General features: G+C 68.1%; 2 protein-coding genes across 2 annotated transcripts; both read left to right on the top strand.

Moving 5' to 3' along the window:
• Positions 1-5703: 5703 nt before the first annotated feature.
• On the top strand, positions 5704-9035 carry EMIHUDRAFT_106478 (hypothetical protein; the record flags this gene model as incomplete). Its single annotated transcript, XM_005760137.1, has 3 exons — positions 5704-6067; positions 6617-7707; positions 7746-9035. The coding sequence occupies 3 exons, from the start codon at positions 5704-5706 to the stop codon at positions 9033-9035; spliced, it is 2745 nt and encodes a 914-aa protein (XP_005760194.1).
• A 2953-nt stretch (positions 9036-11988) lies between these two features.
• On the top strand, positions 11989-14008 carry EMIHUDRAFT_218328 (hypothetical protein; the record flags this gene model as incomplete). The annotated part of the gene is made up of 7 exons (XM_005760136.1): positions 11989-12082; positions 12427-12778; positions 12907-12947; positions 13040-13165; positions 13364-13487; positions 13621-13711; positions 13907-14008. 7 exons carry the CDS (start codon positions 11989-11991, stop codon positions 14006-14008), a joined length of 930 nt encoding a protein of 309 aa, XP_005760193.1.
• Positions 14009-14378: the final 370 nt, after the last annotated feature.

The following is a 14378-nucleotide window of genomic DNA, read 5'->3' as shown; positions in this document are numbered from 1 at the left end:
GGCGCATCTCGCCTTGGGCTCCTGTCAGACAGAGAGAGAGAGAGAGAGAGAGAGAGAGAGAGAGAGAGAGAGAGAGAGAGAGAGAGAGAGAGAGAGAGAGAGAGAGAGAGAGAGAGAGAGAGAGAGAGAGAGAGGGAGAGAGGGAGGGAGGGAGGGAGGGAGAGAGAGAGAGGGAGAGAGAGAGAGAGGGAGAGGGAGAGAGAGAGAGAGAGAGAGAGAGAGAGAGAGAGAGAGAGAGAGCCGCTCCTGGATGCTGTTGACGTCCTCGACGCAGCAGAACGCCTGTGAGTCGGCGGACAGCCGCCCGCTGGTGCCGATGCTGTCGCGCCGCGAGCTGCCCATGGCTGCCGCCGCCACCCCCCCCGCCGCCGCCGCCGCCGCCGCCCCCGCCACAGCCGCTGCCGCCGCTGCCGCCGCCTCGTTCCGCTCTGTCGCCTCCCTCTCCCTCTGCGCCGCCTCGGCCGCCGCCGCCTCGGCCGCCGCCGCCTCCTTCTCCGCCGCCAGCTGCTCCGCCGACGGCGCGCTCTCCACCGCCTCCTCGTAGCAGCGCCGCCAGAAGGCCTGCAGCACCTGCGCCGACGCGCTGGCGGCGCCGTCCGGCTCGAGCGGCGGCGGCGTGGCGAGCGGGCAGAGCTCTACCAGCGCGAGGGCAACCTGGACAAGCAAGTCCGGCACCTCTCTCGCAGACTGCTCAGGAGAGTGGTCGAGCCACCCGCTCCGCCGCCGGGCGGCACCTTGACGTGCCCCGCGGCGGTTGCAGCGAGAAGCGCGTCGGGGATGCCGTCGCGCCCCGCCTGCAGGCAGCACGAGCTCGTTCGCCAATCACGCCCTCGATGAGTGAACTCCCATCCGCTCCACTCACTCCTCCCCCCGCCTGCGGCAGCAGCAGCGGCAGCAGCGGCAGGTGGCCGTACCGCGCGGCGCTCGTGAGCGCGTCGAGGCCCGCCGCGTTCCGATGCCGCGCCGCCGCCCCCGCAGCGAGCAGCGCCTGGTTTGCACGCACGCGACACGTGTCCCCCGCGCAGCCAACGCAAAGCCGAGCTGCGGCGCGCCGCCGCGCGGGCACGGCATACGAGTGCGTCGGCGTGGGGGTCGCCGCGCCGGCACGGCGAGTGTAGCGGAGCTGAGGTGGAGGGGCCGATGCGTGCCGTGGGGTACCAGACCTCCAGAGTATCGAACCCGGTGCGGAGACACTGTCCCAGGGGTGGAGGGGCCGCGGCGTGGCGCGGGGCGCGTTGCACGCGCCTGCGCGGCGTGCGCGTTCCCGTGCATGACCGCGACCAGCAGCGCGGTGTCGCCGGTGCCGTTCTTCTGCTCGATGTCGGCGCCGGCGGCCAGCAGCGTCTCGCACGCGAGGGCGCTGCCGGACGCCGCGGCACACAGCAGCGCGCCTGCAAGCCGCGCAGTTCGGCGGCGGCGGTGGCGAGATGCGGACCTCTCTCGGCTAGCTCCCGGCAATCTCCCTCGGCTGCCTGGCTGTCTCTCCCGGCTACCTCCCTCGGCTACATGCCTCACTCTTCCACTCCGCGTCGGTTGTGCGAAGAGCATCCTGCAGCGAGCCGGCCCGGCGCGGCCGCACCTCCACGCATGAACCAACCAGGTCAACGCCCTCACCCTCTGCCGCGAGCCGGCCCGGCGCGGCCCCGCGCCTCCAGGCTCGCGTCGTCGCGGGAGGCGCGGTCCGAGTCATCGCGCCGCACCCAGTCGAGCAGCACGTGCAGCACGTCCACGTGCCCCCCCGCCGCCGCGGCGTGGATGGCCGTCCCCTCGCCGCCGATCGAGCGAGCGGGGTGCGCGCCGTGGGCGAGGAGGCTCCGCACTGTCGGCAGGTGCCCCTGGCTGGCGGCGCCTCGCAGCGCGTGGAACGCGTCCGCCTCGCGCTCCTCGTCCGGCCTGCCGTCCGCCTCGAGGAGCAGCTCGCAGCAGGCCGTCATGCGCGCCGCGGCGAAGGCGACCAGCGGCGTCTCTCCGCGCCGGTTGGCCTACTCCACGCTCCAGCGAAGCGTGCGCCCTTGGATCGCGATGTCGAGCCGCCCTACCCCGCGCGCGGCGGCTGACCCGCTGCGCGAGCGGGGCCGCCCCCGCGCCGCTCGCCCGCTGCCACGCCCCCCTCTCGAGCGCCAGCAGGCAGGAGAGCGCCTCCGCCGCCCTCGGGGCGTGCTCGGCGTCGCAGCGGGCGAGCGCGTGCAGGCAGCCGTCGGCCGCCACGTCGACGGCGTCGAGGGAGGCGCCGGCGCGGAGGAGCGCCTGTCAGGGAGGTGCTGGCGGCGCGGTGTTGGCGTATCGAAGCCGACTCCTTCTTGTGAGACTGGCGTTGCCGTCTCTCCCTTCTCGACGGTCTGTGCTTGCGCGTATTTGGCCCGGGGTTGTGTTTTTGCGTGAGACGGAGCGAGTGGAGGGCGTGGCGTGGGGAGAGCAGCGCGCGGCGGGAAACTCGTCTCGCTGCCGGAGGGGCGGGTGCGGTCTCGCAGACTGACTAACGACGCCTGCGCCGCCTCGGTCTGCACGTGCTCGCACGCCGCGAGGAGAGGCGTCACGCCGCGGCAGTCGACCGCGTCGGGCTCCGCACCTGGTAGAATACAACACAACACGGTGTAATGTAGTTGTGTTGTGTGGTGTGGTGTCAGAGCAGGATGGTGGGCACCGGCGGCGAGCAACGCCTCCAGCGAGTCGAGCCGCCCCGCCGCCGCCGCCGCGTGCAGCGCCGTGAGGCCGGCCTACAGGAAGGGTCCAGGAACGGTGCAGGAAAGGTGCAGGAAAGGTCGGTCTAGGAAAGGTCTAGGAAACGCCTCGTCGCTGTCCGACGGCGGCGTGTTCTCGAGCGCGGCCTGAAGCTCGGCGACGGTGCCGTGGCGGGCAATCTGGAGGAGCTGCCGCACGCGTGCATGCGCGAGGTGCTGCGGCGGCACCACCACCACCTCGTACGACACCGTCACAGGCGACCAGATCAGCATGCCCGCGCCGACCCACGAAAACTGCTGCGCCCAGCGCGCCTCGCACAGCCCCTCGGCGGGGACGACGACCTCGCCCTCGTGCGCCTCGCCGAGCACAGCGTGCACCCGCGCCCCGCCCTGCCACAGCTCGAACTCGAGCTCCTTGCCGTCGTGCACCTGGAAGGCGACGCGCACCAGCGAGCCCGGCCCCGGCGAGTGGAGCGGGAAGGAGAAGGCGCCGCCGGGCGGCACCTCGACCGACTTTGCGCGAAACTTGACCGACTCGTGCTTCGTCGGGCTGGGCGGGAAGGAGAGGTGCGCCGAGGAGCGGTCCGCCGGGACGATGCGCATGGCAGCGCCGTACAGCAAAGTTGGTGAATAAAATATATTTTCCTGCCTACTCCAACCGCCGCGCGAGCGACCCTCTATCTCCCGAAATAGCGCAGCGCGGCCCCGAGATCGCCCGAGATAGCGCGAGATCGCCTGAGGTCGCGCGGCGCGGCGCGAGGCGAGGTGGATGGGTTGGGAGCAAGGGGGCGCAAGTGTTCAGTGCGGTACAGCGGTAGATGGGTCGGGGCGCATGAGCCGGACTTGTGGGCCGGACCACCCCCAGTCCTTTATCTGCGTTCTTGCACATGGAGTGCAATACTCGTTCTGTTGCCATCCCAAACTGTCACTCCCCTTTCTCCCGGCCGGGGTGGGGCGCGCGCGCGGGGGCGGCGGGTGTGCGGGATGTCTGTGGGCCCGAGAGCGATATGCCATGTCCGCCTTGCGTTGCGGGCATTAAGAATCTTACCATATCGTGGGTTGGAGTTTAGCCTACCGTTAACTTGCGACCAACTCTCAGCCTGAGGAACAGCTTTAACCGCAGTGATTGCGACATTTTTAGCCGCGTTAAAAACTTTACGCGGTGTAGCCGTTACCGCTTACCCGACATTTTTTAGCTCGTATTTCCTCTCAAGACTCAACGCTCAAGCCTCAACAGTCGGAGAAAAGGGATTCACGCCTTACATCTTTTTTTGTCTAGGGTACCATGTCCTTGGACCTGGTGTATCCACGGCCGATCCACACCCCTACCGGCTACGCCCTAGTAGTGATGGGTAGATAAAGGTAAGAGGAGCGGGGGTCTCCGCCCTATGTGTGGTGTCCGCCGTCAGCAGGGTCGCAACAGAGTCCTCTTCCTCTCGCGGAGCATCCCTTCCTCGTCCAAAACTGCGCGGGCTTCTCACTGCCCCGGCGCCCACGCCTCGATCTTCTTGGGCAGCAGCTGGTTCGACAGGTCCTCTCCGTGGCCTAGGCAGCCGTGTTCGCCCTCGCCCCAAGTAAAGACGGCGCCGTCGGCGGTGACGGCGAGGCTGTGGTACTGCGCTGCCGAGACAGCGACGACGCGCTGGCCAGCAAAGGCCTCGATCTTCTTTGGCAGCAGCTGGCTCTGCGTGTCGCCGTGGCCCAGCCGGCCAAAGGCTCCCCAGCCCCAACTCCAGACGGCGCCGTCGGCGGTGAGGGCGAGGCTGTGGTGCTCCCCGGCCGACACGGTGATGACGCGCTGCTCAGCAAAGGCCTCGACCTTCTTGGGCAGCAGCTGGTTCTGCTGGTCGCCGTGGCCCAGCTGGCCAAAGGCTTCACTGCCCCAGCTCCAGACGGCGCCGTCAGCGGTGAGGGCGAGGCTGTGGAAGCCTCCAGCCGACACAGCGACGACGCGCTGGCCAGTGAAGGCCTCGACCTTCTTGGGCAGCAGCTGGTTCTGCTGGTCGCCGTGGCCCAGCCGGCCATGGCCTCCACTGCCCCAGCTCCAGACGGCGCCGTCAGCAGTGAGGGCGAGGCTGTGGCTGGATGCCGCCGAGACAGCGACGACACGCTGGTCAGCCAAGGCCTCGAGCTTCTTCGGCTGCCACTGGTGCTGCTCGTCGCCGTGGCCCAGCTTGCCGTATTCTCCATCGCCCCAGCTCCAGAGGGCGCCGTCAGCGGCGAGGGCGAGGCTGTGCTCGTATCCAGCCGAGACAGCGATGACGCGCTCATCAAAAGCCTCAACCTTCTTCGGCTCGCACTGATGCTGGCCGTCGCGGTGGCCCAGCGCGCCCAAGCCGCCCTGGCCCCAGCTCCAGATACTGCCGCTGCCGGTGAGGGCGAGGCAGTGGTATCCTCCAGCCGACACGCTCACTGGACGCTCGGCGCCAAGCGTCGACGGGAGCCGCGTCGGCGTGTTGAGCCGCGTCACGCCCTCGGGCACCGTGACCAAGGATGCCTGGGACGTGACGCGGCGCACAGCCGCATGACGACAGCCGCCCCTCGCCGACGATGAAGAGGCTGTGGTAGCGGTCTGCCGCAGCCCTCGCCGGCGGGTTAAACTCGCACAGCAGCGCAGACAAGCACAGCCACCGCACGGCGCAGCCCTCGCCCTCCGGCTGCGCCGGCAGCTCGAAGCCGCGCTCTCGCGCCCACAAGCGGGTGCCCTCCAGCGCAAGCGAGGCGTGGAAGAGCAGCGAGACGGCCGCGACGCGAGCGATGTCGAGGGGGCTGTCGAAGCGAGAGAAAACGCGCACGAGGAGCTCCGTGGGGAGGTCGAGGAGGCGGGCGGGCGGCGGCGTGTCTGGCGAGGGCGCGGCGGAGGAGGAGACGGCGAGGCGGCGCGAGCGTCGGCGCGGCCCCGTGGAGCGGCCCCGTGGATGACATACATTTAGAGGCATCAGCTTCCCCCCGCAAAAAGAGCACTGATAAAAGAGCACTGATATAAAAAGAGCACTGATCGGAGACGCCGTCGCTGATTTCTATGGCGTCGCTGCTGCTGTCACCCGACAGCCCGGCGCCGGAGGGTACCTCCGCCGAAGCCGGTGGCGGAGGCGAGGACGGGGAGGACGCCGATGCTGCGACAGCCGAGAGCCGCGGCGTGGCTGGCGGCGTGGCTGGCGGCGTGGGACCGTGCGGAGTCGATGAGCTGCTGGAGTGCACACAGCCCGCGGCGGGTGCCTTATGTGCCGATGAGCTGCCCGCCGCCCCGTGCTCCGGTACGCAGCTGCTGGATGCCGGTGTTGGCGCAGGCCAAAAGAGCGGCGGCGGCGGCGGCGGCGGCGGCGGCGGCGGCGGCGGCGGCGGCGGCGGCGGCGGCGGCGGCGGCGGCGGCGGCGGCGGCGGCGGTGCGGTTTCGAACCCGCAGCCAGTCGTCGCGGCGCAGGGCGCCGGGCCACTGTGCTGCCCGGCCGCCCGCCGAGCGGCGCTGCGCCGGCTGGCCCAAATACTGCGTGCTGCGGCCTGCGCTGCAGATAGGCAGCACAGGGCATCCTGCCCGAGAGACGATGAGGCTCGCAAGCTGGCCGGCGCGAGCACGAAGCGAGGGCCGCCGACAGGCAGCCCGCCTTCGAAGGCGGAGCGCATCGCCGGCGGGGCGCAGGGCGGCGCTGACACCGGCGCGAAGAGGGCTCTTTTCCAGCCGGCCGGAGAGAGTCGGAAGGAGGGCCGGCGGGGCGATGACGGGCCGGCGCGGCTGGGCGGGCAGCCTTCGCCACCGCACACGCAGGCCCGTGTCGGTGGGGAGGGCGGTGAGGGGCCACCACCGTCGCCGCGTCCCTCGACATCGGCGGGCGGCGGGGCTCCGCCGCCGCCGTCGCTGCCTCCCTCTCCCTCTCCGCCCGAACATGTCGGCGAGCCGCCGCCTCCCACGCCGCCTCCCACGCCGCCGGCACCAGGGGGCGGCACGCCGCCCCGCTCGGGCGCTGGCTCGCGCAAGCCCGCGGGCGCTGCCCACGACACGACGCACGTCACGACGCGCTCCAGCAACGGCGTGCAAGTGCGGCCGGCCCCGAAGCTCGGGCGCGGTGACGGGTGGGGCGAGGGCAGTGCGGGCGGCTGGTCGAGCGGGCGGGGAGGTAGGCGCGCGGCTGCGGCGCGCGCGCAGGCGCCTCACTCGTGGAGCGACGTCTCGGCCGGCGGTGCGGTGGAGGGCGACCTGGTGCGGGCGATCGGCGGCGCCTGCGCCCCGGAGATCGACTGCGTGCAGCAGGCGCTCGACGTCGACCGTGTGGGGCACACCGACGAGATGGCCGGCGGGGCCACTCATGTCGGGCGGGGCCACTGGGCGCGAGCGCCGCCCTGCGCGTGTCCCAAGCCCTTCCGGCGGCTGGCGGAGTGCCCCCGTGTCGGGGAGTCCGCGTGCGAGACGCACCGTTACGGCAACCACGTTCGCCTCCCTACGGGGGCCTCGAGGCAGGCTCGCTTCGAGTGCGTGCGGCGCTTCGCCGAGGATTTGCGGCGCGACCCCTCGCTCGCTCGGCAGTGGCGGCGGGAGCTGCGAGGCAAGCGGCTCTCGTGCTGGTGCGCTAAGCGGGCGCGGCTGCTGCTCTGCCACGGGCACGTGCTCTACTACGTGGCGAACTGCTCCGACGCCGCTTTCCACGCCTTCCTCGGCGAGAGCGGCGGCCCAGCGGACCCCGACCTGGAAGAGGCGCTCGTCCGCTCGCGGTCTGGCGGCTCGGATGCGCTCGCGGCGCCGCCCCGCGCCGGGCTGGCTGGGAGCGCGCCGCAGGCGGAGCCGGGCACTGCGGCGGACGCGACGGGTGCGGTGGCGGGTACCGAGGCGGGCGAGGTGGCGGCTGCGTTGGCCGCGGTGGAGGACCTCGAGAGGGATGAGGCGGTCGCAGCGGTCGAGGCGGCCGAGGCGGCTAGGGCGGCCGAGGTAGTCGAGGCCGCCGAGGCCGCCGAGGCCGCGGGCGTGGCGGCGGAGGCCGCGTCGGCTGCGGCGGGGCTGGCGCGGCGGGGGGCGGCGCCGGCCTCGCCGCCGGTGGGGGCGCGGAGGGCGCCGAGTCGAGGGCGGCGGAGGCGGCCAAGGCGGCGGTGGGCCGCGGGCTGCGCGGCGACGAGGTGGTGGACGCGATCCGACGCGCGGGCGTGGTTTTGCTGCCGGTCCACCTCGACGTCGCGCGCCGCCAGGCGCGGCTGGTGGCGGCGCACGCCGCCCTCGACGCCAAGTACCGAGAGGACAAGAAGACGTACTATTTCTACGACAAGACTGGCCGGGCCTACCGCATCTACAACCCGAGAGGGCTGCCCCCGGCGCATACATATCTTCCGCTTACCGAATGGAGCTCGCGCAGCAATCTTCTACAACACGCTCAGCGCCGATACTCCGCGACGATTCACCATTCGGCCTGGAGGGACATGCATGCGGCGGCGGGCCGCGCAGGGAGGAGGGAGCAGGTGCGGTTTGTCTCGGTCAGCCAGTTCGGCGCGGGCGCGTTCTTGAACGCGATCCCGACCCGCGCGCACTTCCGTCTGCCCTCGTACGTGCTGCGCTTCGCGCTGCAGCGCCGCTTCGGATTGCACCTGTCGATGATGACGGACGTTATGGCGGACGGCATCTACAGCCAGCACGGTCTGCCCTTTGACGCCCTCGGCGACGTGGCGCAGAACGACGGCGCGGCGGGCCACCAGACGCGGCACAAGGAGGTCCTCCTGGACCTCGTCGAGCTGCTGCGGGGCAAGCTGGGGCGCGGCGCTGTGGAGCACGAGTTTCACTGCGAGCACAGCACTACGAGGACGGACTTGTACATTTACCAGGGCGTGATTGGGGACCTGCCATGCATCGGCGACACGAAGATCTTTGCCGGTGTGCCGTCGGACCCCTCGGGGGCGGGGCGCATGGGGGCGTTCGTCGCTTGCGGCAACACGCTGCCACGCGCCCGCGAGACGGTTCTGGGCGTGGAGGGCGGGGACAGGGGTGGGAGGGTGGGACGGTGGGATCCGCGGACGGGGACCGGGACGGTTGAGGCTGTCAAGGGCCAGTACACGGACGCAGAGGGGAAGTGCCATGTGGAGGCGTTGCTCTTCGAGGAGTTCGGCGCAATGAGCGCGGGGGTGGAGGAGCTGCTGATGCGGGTGGCTGAGGTGGCGGGCCGGAAGCTCACGTGGTGGCAGTACGACCAGACGTCGTGGTCGGCGCGCGAATGGATGCCGTTTGCGCTGCAGCGACTGTCGGTGCAGCTCTGGGTGGCGCTCGCGGACGAGGCACAGCGCGCCATTGGTGCGGCGTCGCGCGACCGCGAGGGACCGCGGGGGAATGCTAGTGGGATGGGGGGCTCTGAGGGGAAGGGAGCGGGGGGCGCCCAGTAGGGCGCCGGCACCCCAGCGTAGAGGGCGTCGTGTAGCCCTCCTTTTGGTATAAATAAAAGAGCCGATCGCGGCGGCCTGCCACGGCCCGGGATGAGCTCCCCACGATGCGACTAAGCGAGATCAATTGACCTACTGGACCTATAGTCCACCCCTATCATGTCTATACTGACTGCAGACGACCACATGCCACACAGCATCACGCACAAGCACAAGACCCGGGATCGCAAAAAAGACCCGCGGTGCTCACACACACCCACGCGCTCGTGCATGCCGAACCAGCTCTAAAAAAATACCACCGGGACCGCCTCGCCAAGGCGCACAATAGTCCTCAGTCTGGCGAAGGCCAATTCTGTCATCCTGGGCGTCAGCAGCGTGCGACGACAGCGGTCTTCGTTGCGGAGCGGTGTTTTTCCTCTTTTTTGAGAGCGCCTTCGTTCCCGCAACTCTCTTGCTAACACGCGCGCCCCACCGAAACTGTGGTGGGCGCGCTGCGGCCGCACGTCTACCTCCGTCATAGTGCCACGACGTGCGGCCTAGATTTAGCACACGCGCCTCAGCTTGCATACGCTCATACAATGGATTGTCATCGCCTGTGAGTGCGAGAAGGGCTAGCCGTAGGCGGCTAGCCCATGAGGAGAGCGTCCATAGACACCTCCCTAGACCCCACATACGGTCTCGTCCGTGCCTCGCAGGCCGGCGAGATTGCTAGAGGTGGAGCCAGCTGCTCTAGCCTCACATGTCACTTCCTGTTGTCTGTTGTTTGAGTTGTGCCCTTGTTTGTGCCCTTGGCACCGTGGAGTGCTGGGGGGGGCGACAGGGAGGATGTGGCCCTGAGTTATGTATACGCCGACTCAGGGTGTGTGGCAGCCAGCTGGCTGTGTGTCTTGTGAGCCTGTTTGTGTCTGTGTGTCGCTCGTGCGTGTCGTCATCATCTGTCTAGCGTCCACCCATACCGCGTTGGTGTCCAGTCCGAGCCTGGCTGTTCTTCACCTTTCTACCTACCTACCTACTTCGTTGTTAATAGTACAAACCCAATGGTCCTCTGCGAGCGGTCCTTCGTCGCAGTCGCGCACACGCACACGCCACGCCGCACCGCGCGCCCGCCCACCGCCCCGCCCAGGCGGGAAAGAGACGGGGAGATGGGACAGCAAAGGAGGAGCCTCAAATACGTATGGGAGGGTTCAGTAATGCGCCACGCTGCCCGGCGTTTCTCACTTTCCGGGACAGCCCCGCCCTTGTGAGGCAGGAAAGTGACGGCTACCCCGTACGCCCTGCGGCTTCTACCCCGACGCCGACCGCCCATTCTCCCCTCCTCGTTCCCCCCTCGGATGCTCCGGACCCCGACAAGCCGCCCGACGTTGGGCCTCTGCCCCGCACGCCCCCGCCCCTTCTGCCCCTCCCTCACACCCCGGCCCGACATGCACATACAAGACAAACCCGGCGTCCTGCTCTCAAAAGAAAAGAAAAAATGGGAAGGAGGAGACCAGCGGGGGAGACTCCCCGCCTATGCAACACCCCAGAGAGGGGCTGCCATCGCCGAAGCTGTGCCTAAGCATAACTCCCAAACCCGCAGCGGCCCGGGGGGCCTTGGGGGCAGCCTGCCGGACCGCTGTTGCACGGGGCCAAGCACCGGAAGATGAGTGGAATTGATGGATTGGGCCGTTGTCCGTGCCTCCCCTCTATACGTCAGAGTGGGACCTACGCCGCGCCGGGTAAGGGGCGCGCCCGGTCCTCGACGGAGCCGCGCGCCCCAGACGACCCAGGCGGCGAGTAGTCGTCCTCGAACCTTCGACTCGTAGTCGCCCGTGGTCAGCGCCCCTCCTCCCTCGCCCGTCCCTACTCATACTGCTCTCGCGGCGCCCGCGGCATCTCGCCGCCCATCCTCGGCCACGCGTTGTAGTCGAAGATGGCGGCGTTGCGCCTCGCGACGATGGTCGAGTGCACTTGCAGGAAGCGCTTGCGCTCGCTACTGACCCGCCATCGTTCGCTGTCGGAGGACGCCTTAGCGGCCTTGATGTCGAAGTTGGTGTTGAACCACGTCGCCGCCTCGTGCCCGATGCCGCCACGCGTGCTCGCCGCCCACGTCATAAAGTCGCAGTTTTTTGCAGTTTTTTTCCTCTTCGGTCGCCTAGCCCCGGCGCCGTCTGGCGGACGCCTGCGTGTCACGAGTGCGAGCCGCTCGCGGTTCGTACGCCCGCTTGCGGGTTCGAGTGGCGGGCTATCCCGCTTGCGGGATGGCTTAGCGGGTTCGAGCCGTCACACATTGGCTGCCGGGGTGTGCCGAGGGGGGGCTGGGTGGGCGGTAAGCCGTCATTGCCCGGCGCTGCTTGCAGCGCTCTGGGTGGTAGTGGCGGCGCTCCAAGAGTGGTGCTCTTGGGAAGAGGTTCCTCCTTTCCGCTCCCCCCCCGCAAGGCGCGAGACACACACTCTTTTTTGCGAGGCTGATGCCTCTAGTAGAAATGCGGCATTCGGTTACGCAAAAGCATGCGATGGCCGGGATAGCCGGCCAGCTGGTTTTCCAGAGCGTACAAGACCTGCATCACTCCATGGCACGATCGGCCGGCGTTCCAATCGGCGCTCTTATCCTGCCGGTTCGAACCCCGGCCTTCGTGTCCTCGCGGAGCGACACGGATCGCGCGCGTGAGAGATTTTAAAGACCAACAAGAAATCTCTTCTTTCGCGCGTGTGCGACTGGCACCTTGGAGTGCTGGGGGGGGCGACAGGGAGGATGTGGCCTTGAGTTATGTGTACGCCAACTCAGGGTGTGTGGCAGCCAGCTGGCTGTGTGTCTTGTGAGCTTGTTTGTGTCTGTGTGTCGCTCGTGCGTGTCGTCATCATCTGTCTAGCGTCCACCCATACCGCGTTGGTGTCCAGTCCGAGCCTGGCTGTTCTTCACCTTTCTACCTACCTACCTACTGCGACAAGACGAGACGAGAAGCAGAAGCGAACGTCGATGTTTTTGCTGCCGCGGCCGCGCCGCGACCTCCCGTTTGTTTTGGCGCCGATGCAGCGCCGTCTCTCGCCGCGCGAGATGGCGCCGCCGCGGCGTCGGCGCCGCGATCAACCGCGCTCCAGCAGCGAGCGGTGCAGAGCGGTACCGACATGGCAGTTGGCGTCGGCGTCTTACATCTCTCTCTCTCTCTCTCTCTCTCTCTCTCTCTCTCTCTCTCTTACATTCTTTCTTTTTCATTTTCTTTTTCCCGAGCAAACTTTTTCTTTTTTCCTCCCCAGAAATGTCCGCTAACTTGTCACCGGCTCGGTTCTCACGTGATGCTACCGGTTCTCGTCCTGGCCCTCGCCCTGCAACGCTCGCCCGCGGACTGCAGCCGTCGCGCCTTGCTCCGACGCGCCGCCACCGCCGGCCTCGCCAACGCTGCCGCCCTCTCTGGAGGACCGGCGCGGGCCATCGTGAACGGAGACAGTGTGAGCGACGCGGAGGCGGCCGCGACTGGCTCGGTTGGCCTGTGGATCGACCTCTCTGGATGCTCGGTGTGCCGCAAGGACAAGCCGGCGACGTGCTCCGGGACGTTGGTCGCGCCGACGCTCGTCCTCTCGGCGCGGCACTGCCTCGATACACCGCGGATGCTCAACGGCACGCTCGAGCGGGTCGTCTTTGGCTCGGACATGTTTGGCGCCGGAGCGAGCCGCGACGTGGTCGCCGTGAAAAGCACATCCGACTACGGCATCGAGACGGCGGGGAATGACCTTCTCCTAGATGCGGGATCCGATCCAACACTCGAGAGGTCTTTCAGCGAGGTGCTTGGCTGCATTCAGCTGCACTCACTGTACTCGTGCGCATCGCAGCCACGCGATGCTCTGTGCACTGCGCACGCCGTATCCCGCCCTGACCTTCCTCGACTCGTGCGGGCAGGATCTCATCCTCCTCAAGCTGTCCAGCCCAGCTCCGAAAGAGTGGAGGGTGGTAGAGCTTCCTCTCGGCCCGCTCCCCTCCACGAAGCGGCTGTGGACCGCGCAGCGGCTGTGAGGCGTGGAGCTGTGCGTAGGCCTGCTCCCCTCCAAGGAGGAGCAGGAGGAGGCGAGGAGGAAGGGCTCTCCCTTCTACCCGGACGGGCTAGGCTTCCCATCCCTGGCAACCTACGGCTACGGCCAGCAGGCGTGCGCCGCAACTTGTCCCTGCCCAAAGCTGTGAACGGCGCCTCGTCGCACCCCTCCGCATCCCTCCCATGCATAGTCCACACAAGACGCCAGTGGCTTCTGCTGCCCCAGGCTGAGGACGGCGCCTCTTCACACAACGCCGGGCCCCGAATTCGCACAGTGACAGTCACGCAACACGGCTCCCCCCCCCCCCCCCCCTTAGTCCACCAAAGGTACTACCGACCCCGCCGCGTACTCTGCCGGGCAGCTAAGACGGCTCGGCGTCAGCGTCCAGACGGAGATTCGGCCGTGGGCGGCGGGCTTCCTGACGAAACCCGTCGACCGCAACACGGGGACGTGCGCCGGCGGCTCTCGGGAGTGCGGCTCGCGCATTTCTTTTCTGGAGCACAGTTCCTTCTCATTAGGTGCGCCGGCGGCTCTCGCGGCGCGCGGGGCACACCTTTCGCTCCATTCGTTTCTGTTTTTGTAGGTGCGCTGGCGACTCGGGCGGCGGCGCGCTCGCGTTTGTGCAGGACCCGAAGGGCAGGGGGATCCGCCAGTTCCTCGTGGGCGTGCAGGCGGTCACGACTCGAAGAATTGAACAATTTGAACTCGGAGGTCCCGCGGGTGATCTCGGGTCAAGCTGATCGTGCCTCGTTTGGTGCGCGAGCAGGCGGTCGCGTCGCTGCCGTGCGAGGAGAACCAGCAGGCGCCACTAGCCCGCTGCACCCCCTCCGACCATAGCTTGGCGCCCACCGGCTCGTCCTTGGCGGCAGGTCTTCGTCAACCCGGCGGCCTTCTCCGAGTTTCTGCTGCAGGCGAGCCGGGATTTGGGCTCGCCGCTGCAGCCGACCATCAACTGGAGGGAGTACTCCTGAGTGATCGGAGGCACAGTCGTAGAGCCGAATTATGTTCGCCCCGCCCAGTGTCGTGCGAGGAAGCGCGCCGGCGTAAAATTCTTTTTGCCCGCACTTGCGCAAGACTTGGAGCCACTCGCTTGCGTTGATCTCTTGTGCGTTGTAGACGGTGATCGGTGACGGTGTGCGGTTGGGGCAACCAGGCAACCGCTCACATACGGCTTTATCTCCAGGGCCCCTTGGGCCAGGACCCAGGTACCATCTACCAATTTTGTCGAATTTATTTCAAAATCTGCAGGCGCGGAGCGCCTGCGAAAATTTTGAAGAAATTTGCAGTCGGGCCTGATTTTCATCTGCCAGGACTCTGTCAGGACTCTGTTAGGACTCTGCC

Source organism: Emiliania huxleyi, assembly GCF_000372725.1.
Source record: "Emiliania huxleyi CCMP1516 unplaced genomic scaffold EMIHUscaffold_78, whole genome shotgun sequence".
In the NCBI taxonomy this organism is placed as follows: Eukaryota; Haptophyta; order Isochrysidales; family Noelaerhabdaceae; genus Emiliania; species Emiliania huxleyi.
The sequence above is the reverse complement of the archived record's forward strand: the minus strand, read 5'-3'. Positions and strand labels throughout refer to the sequence as shown.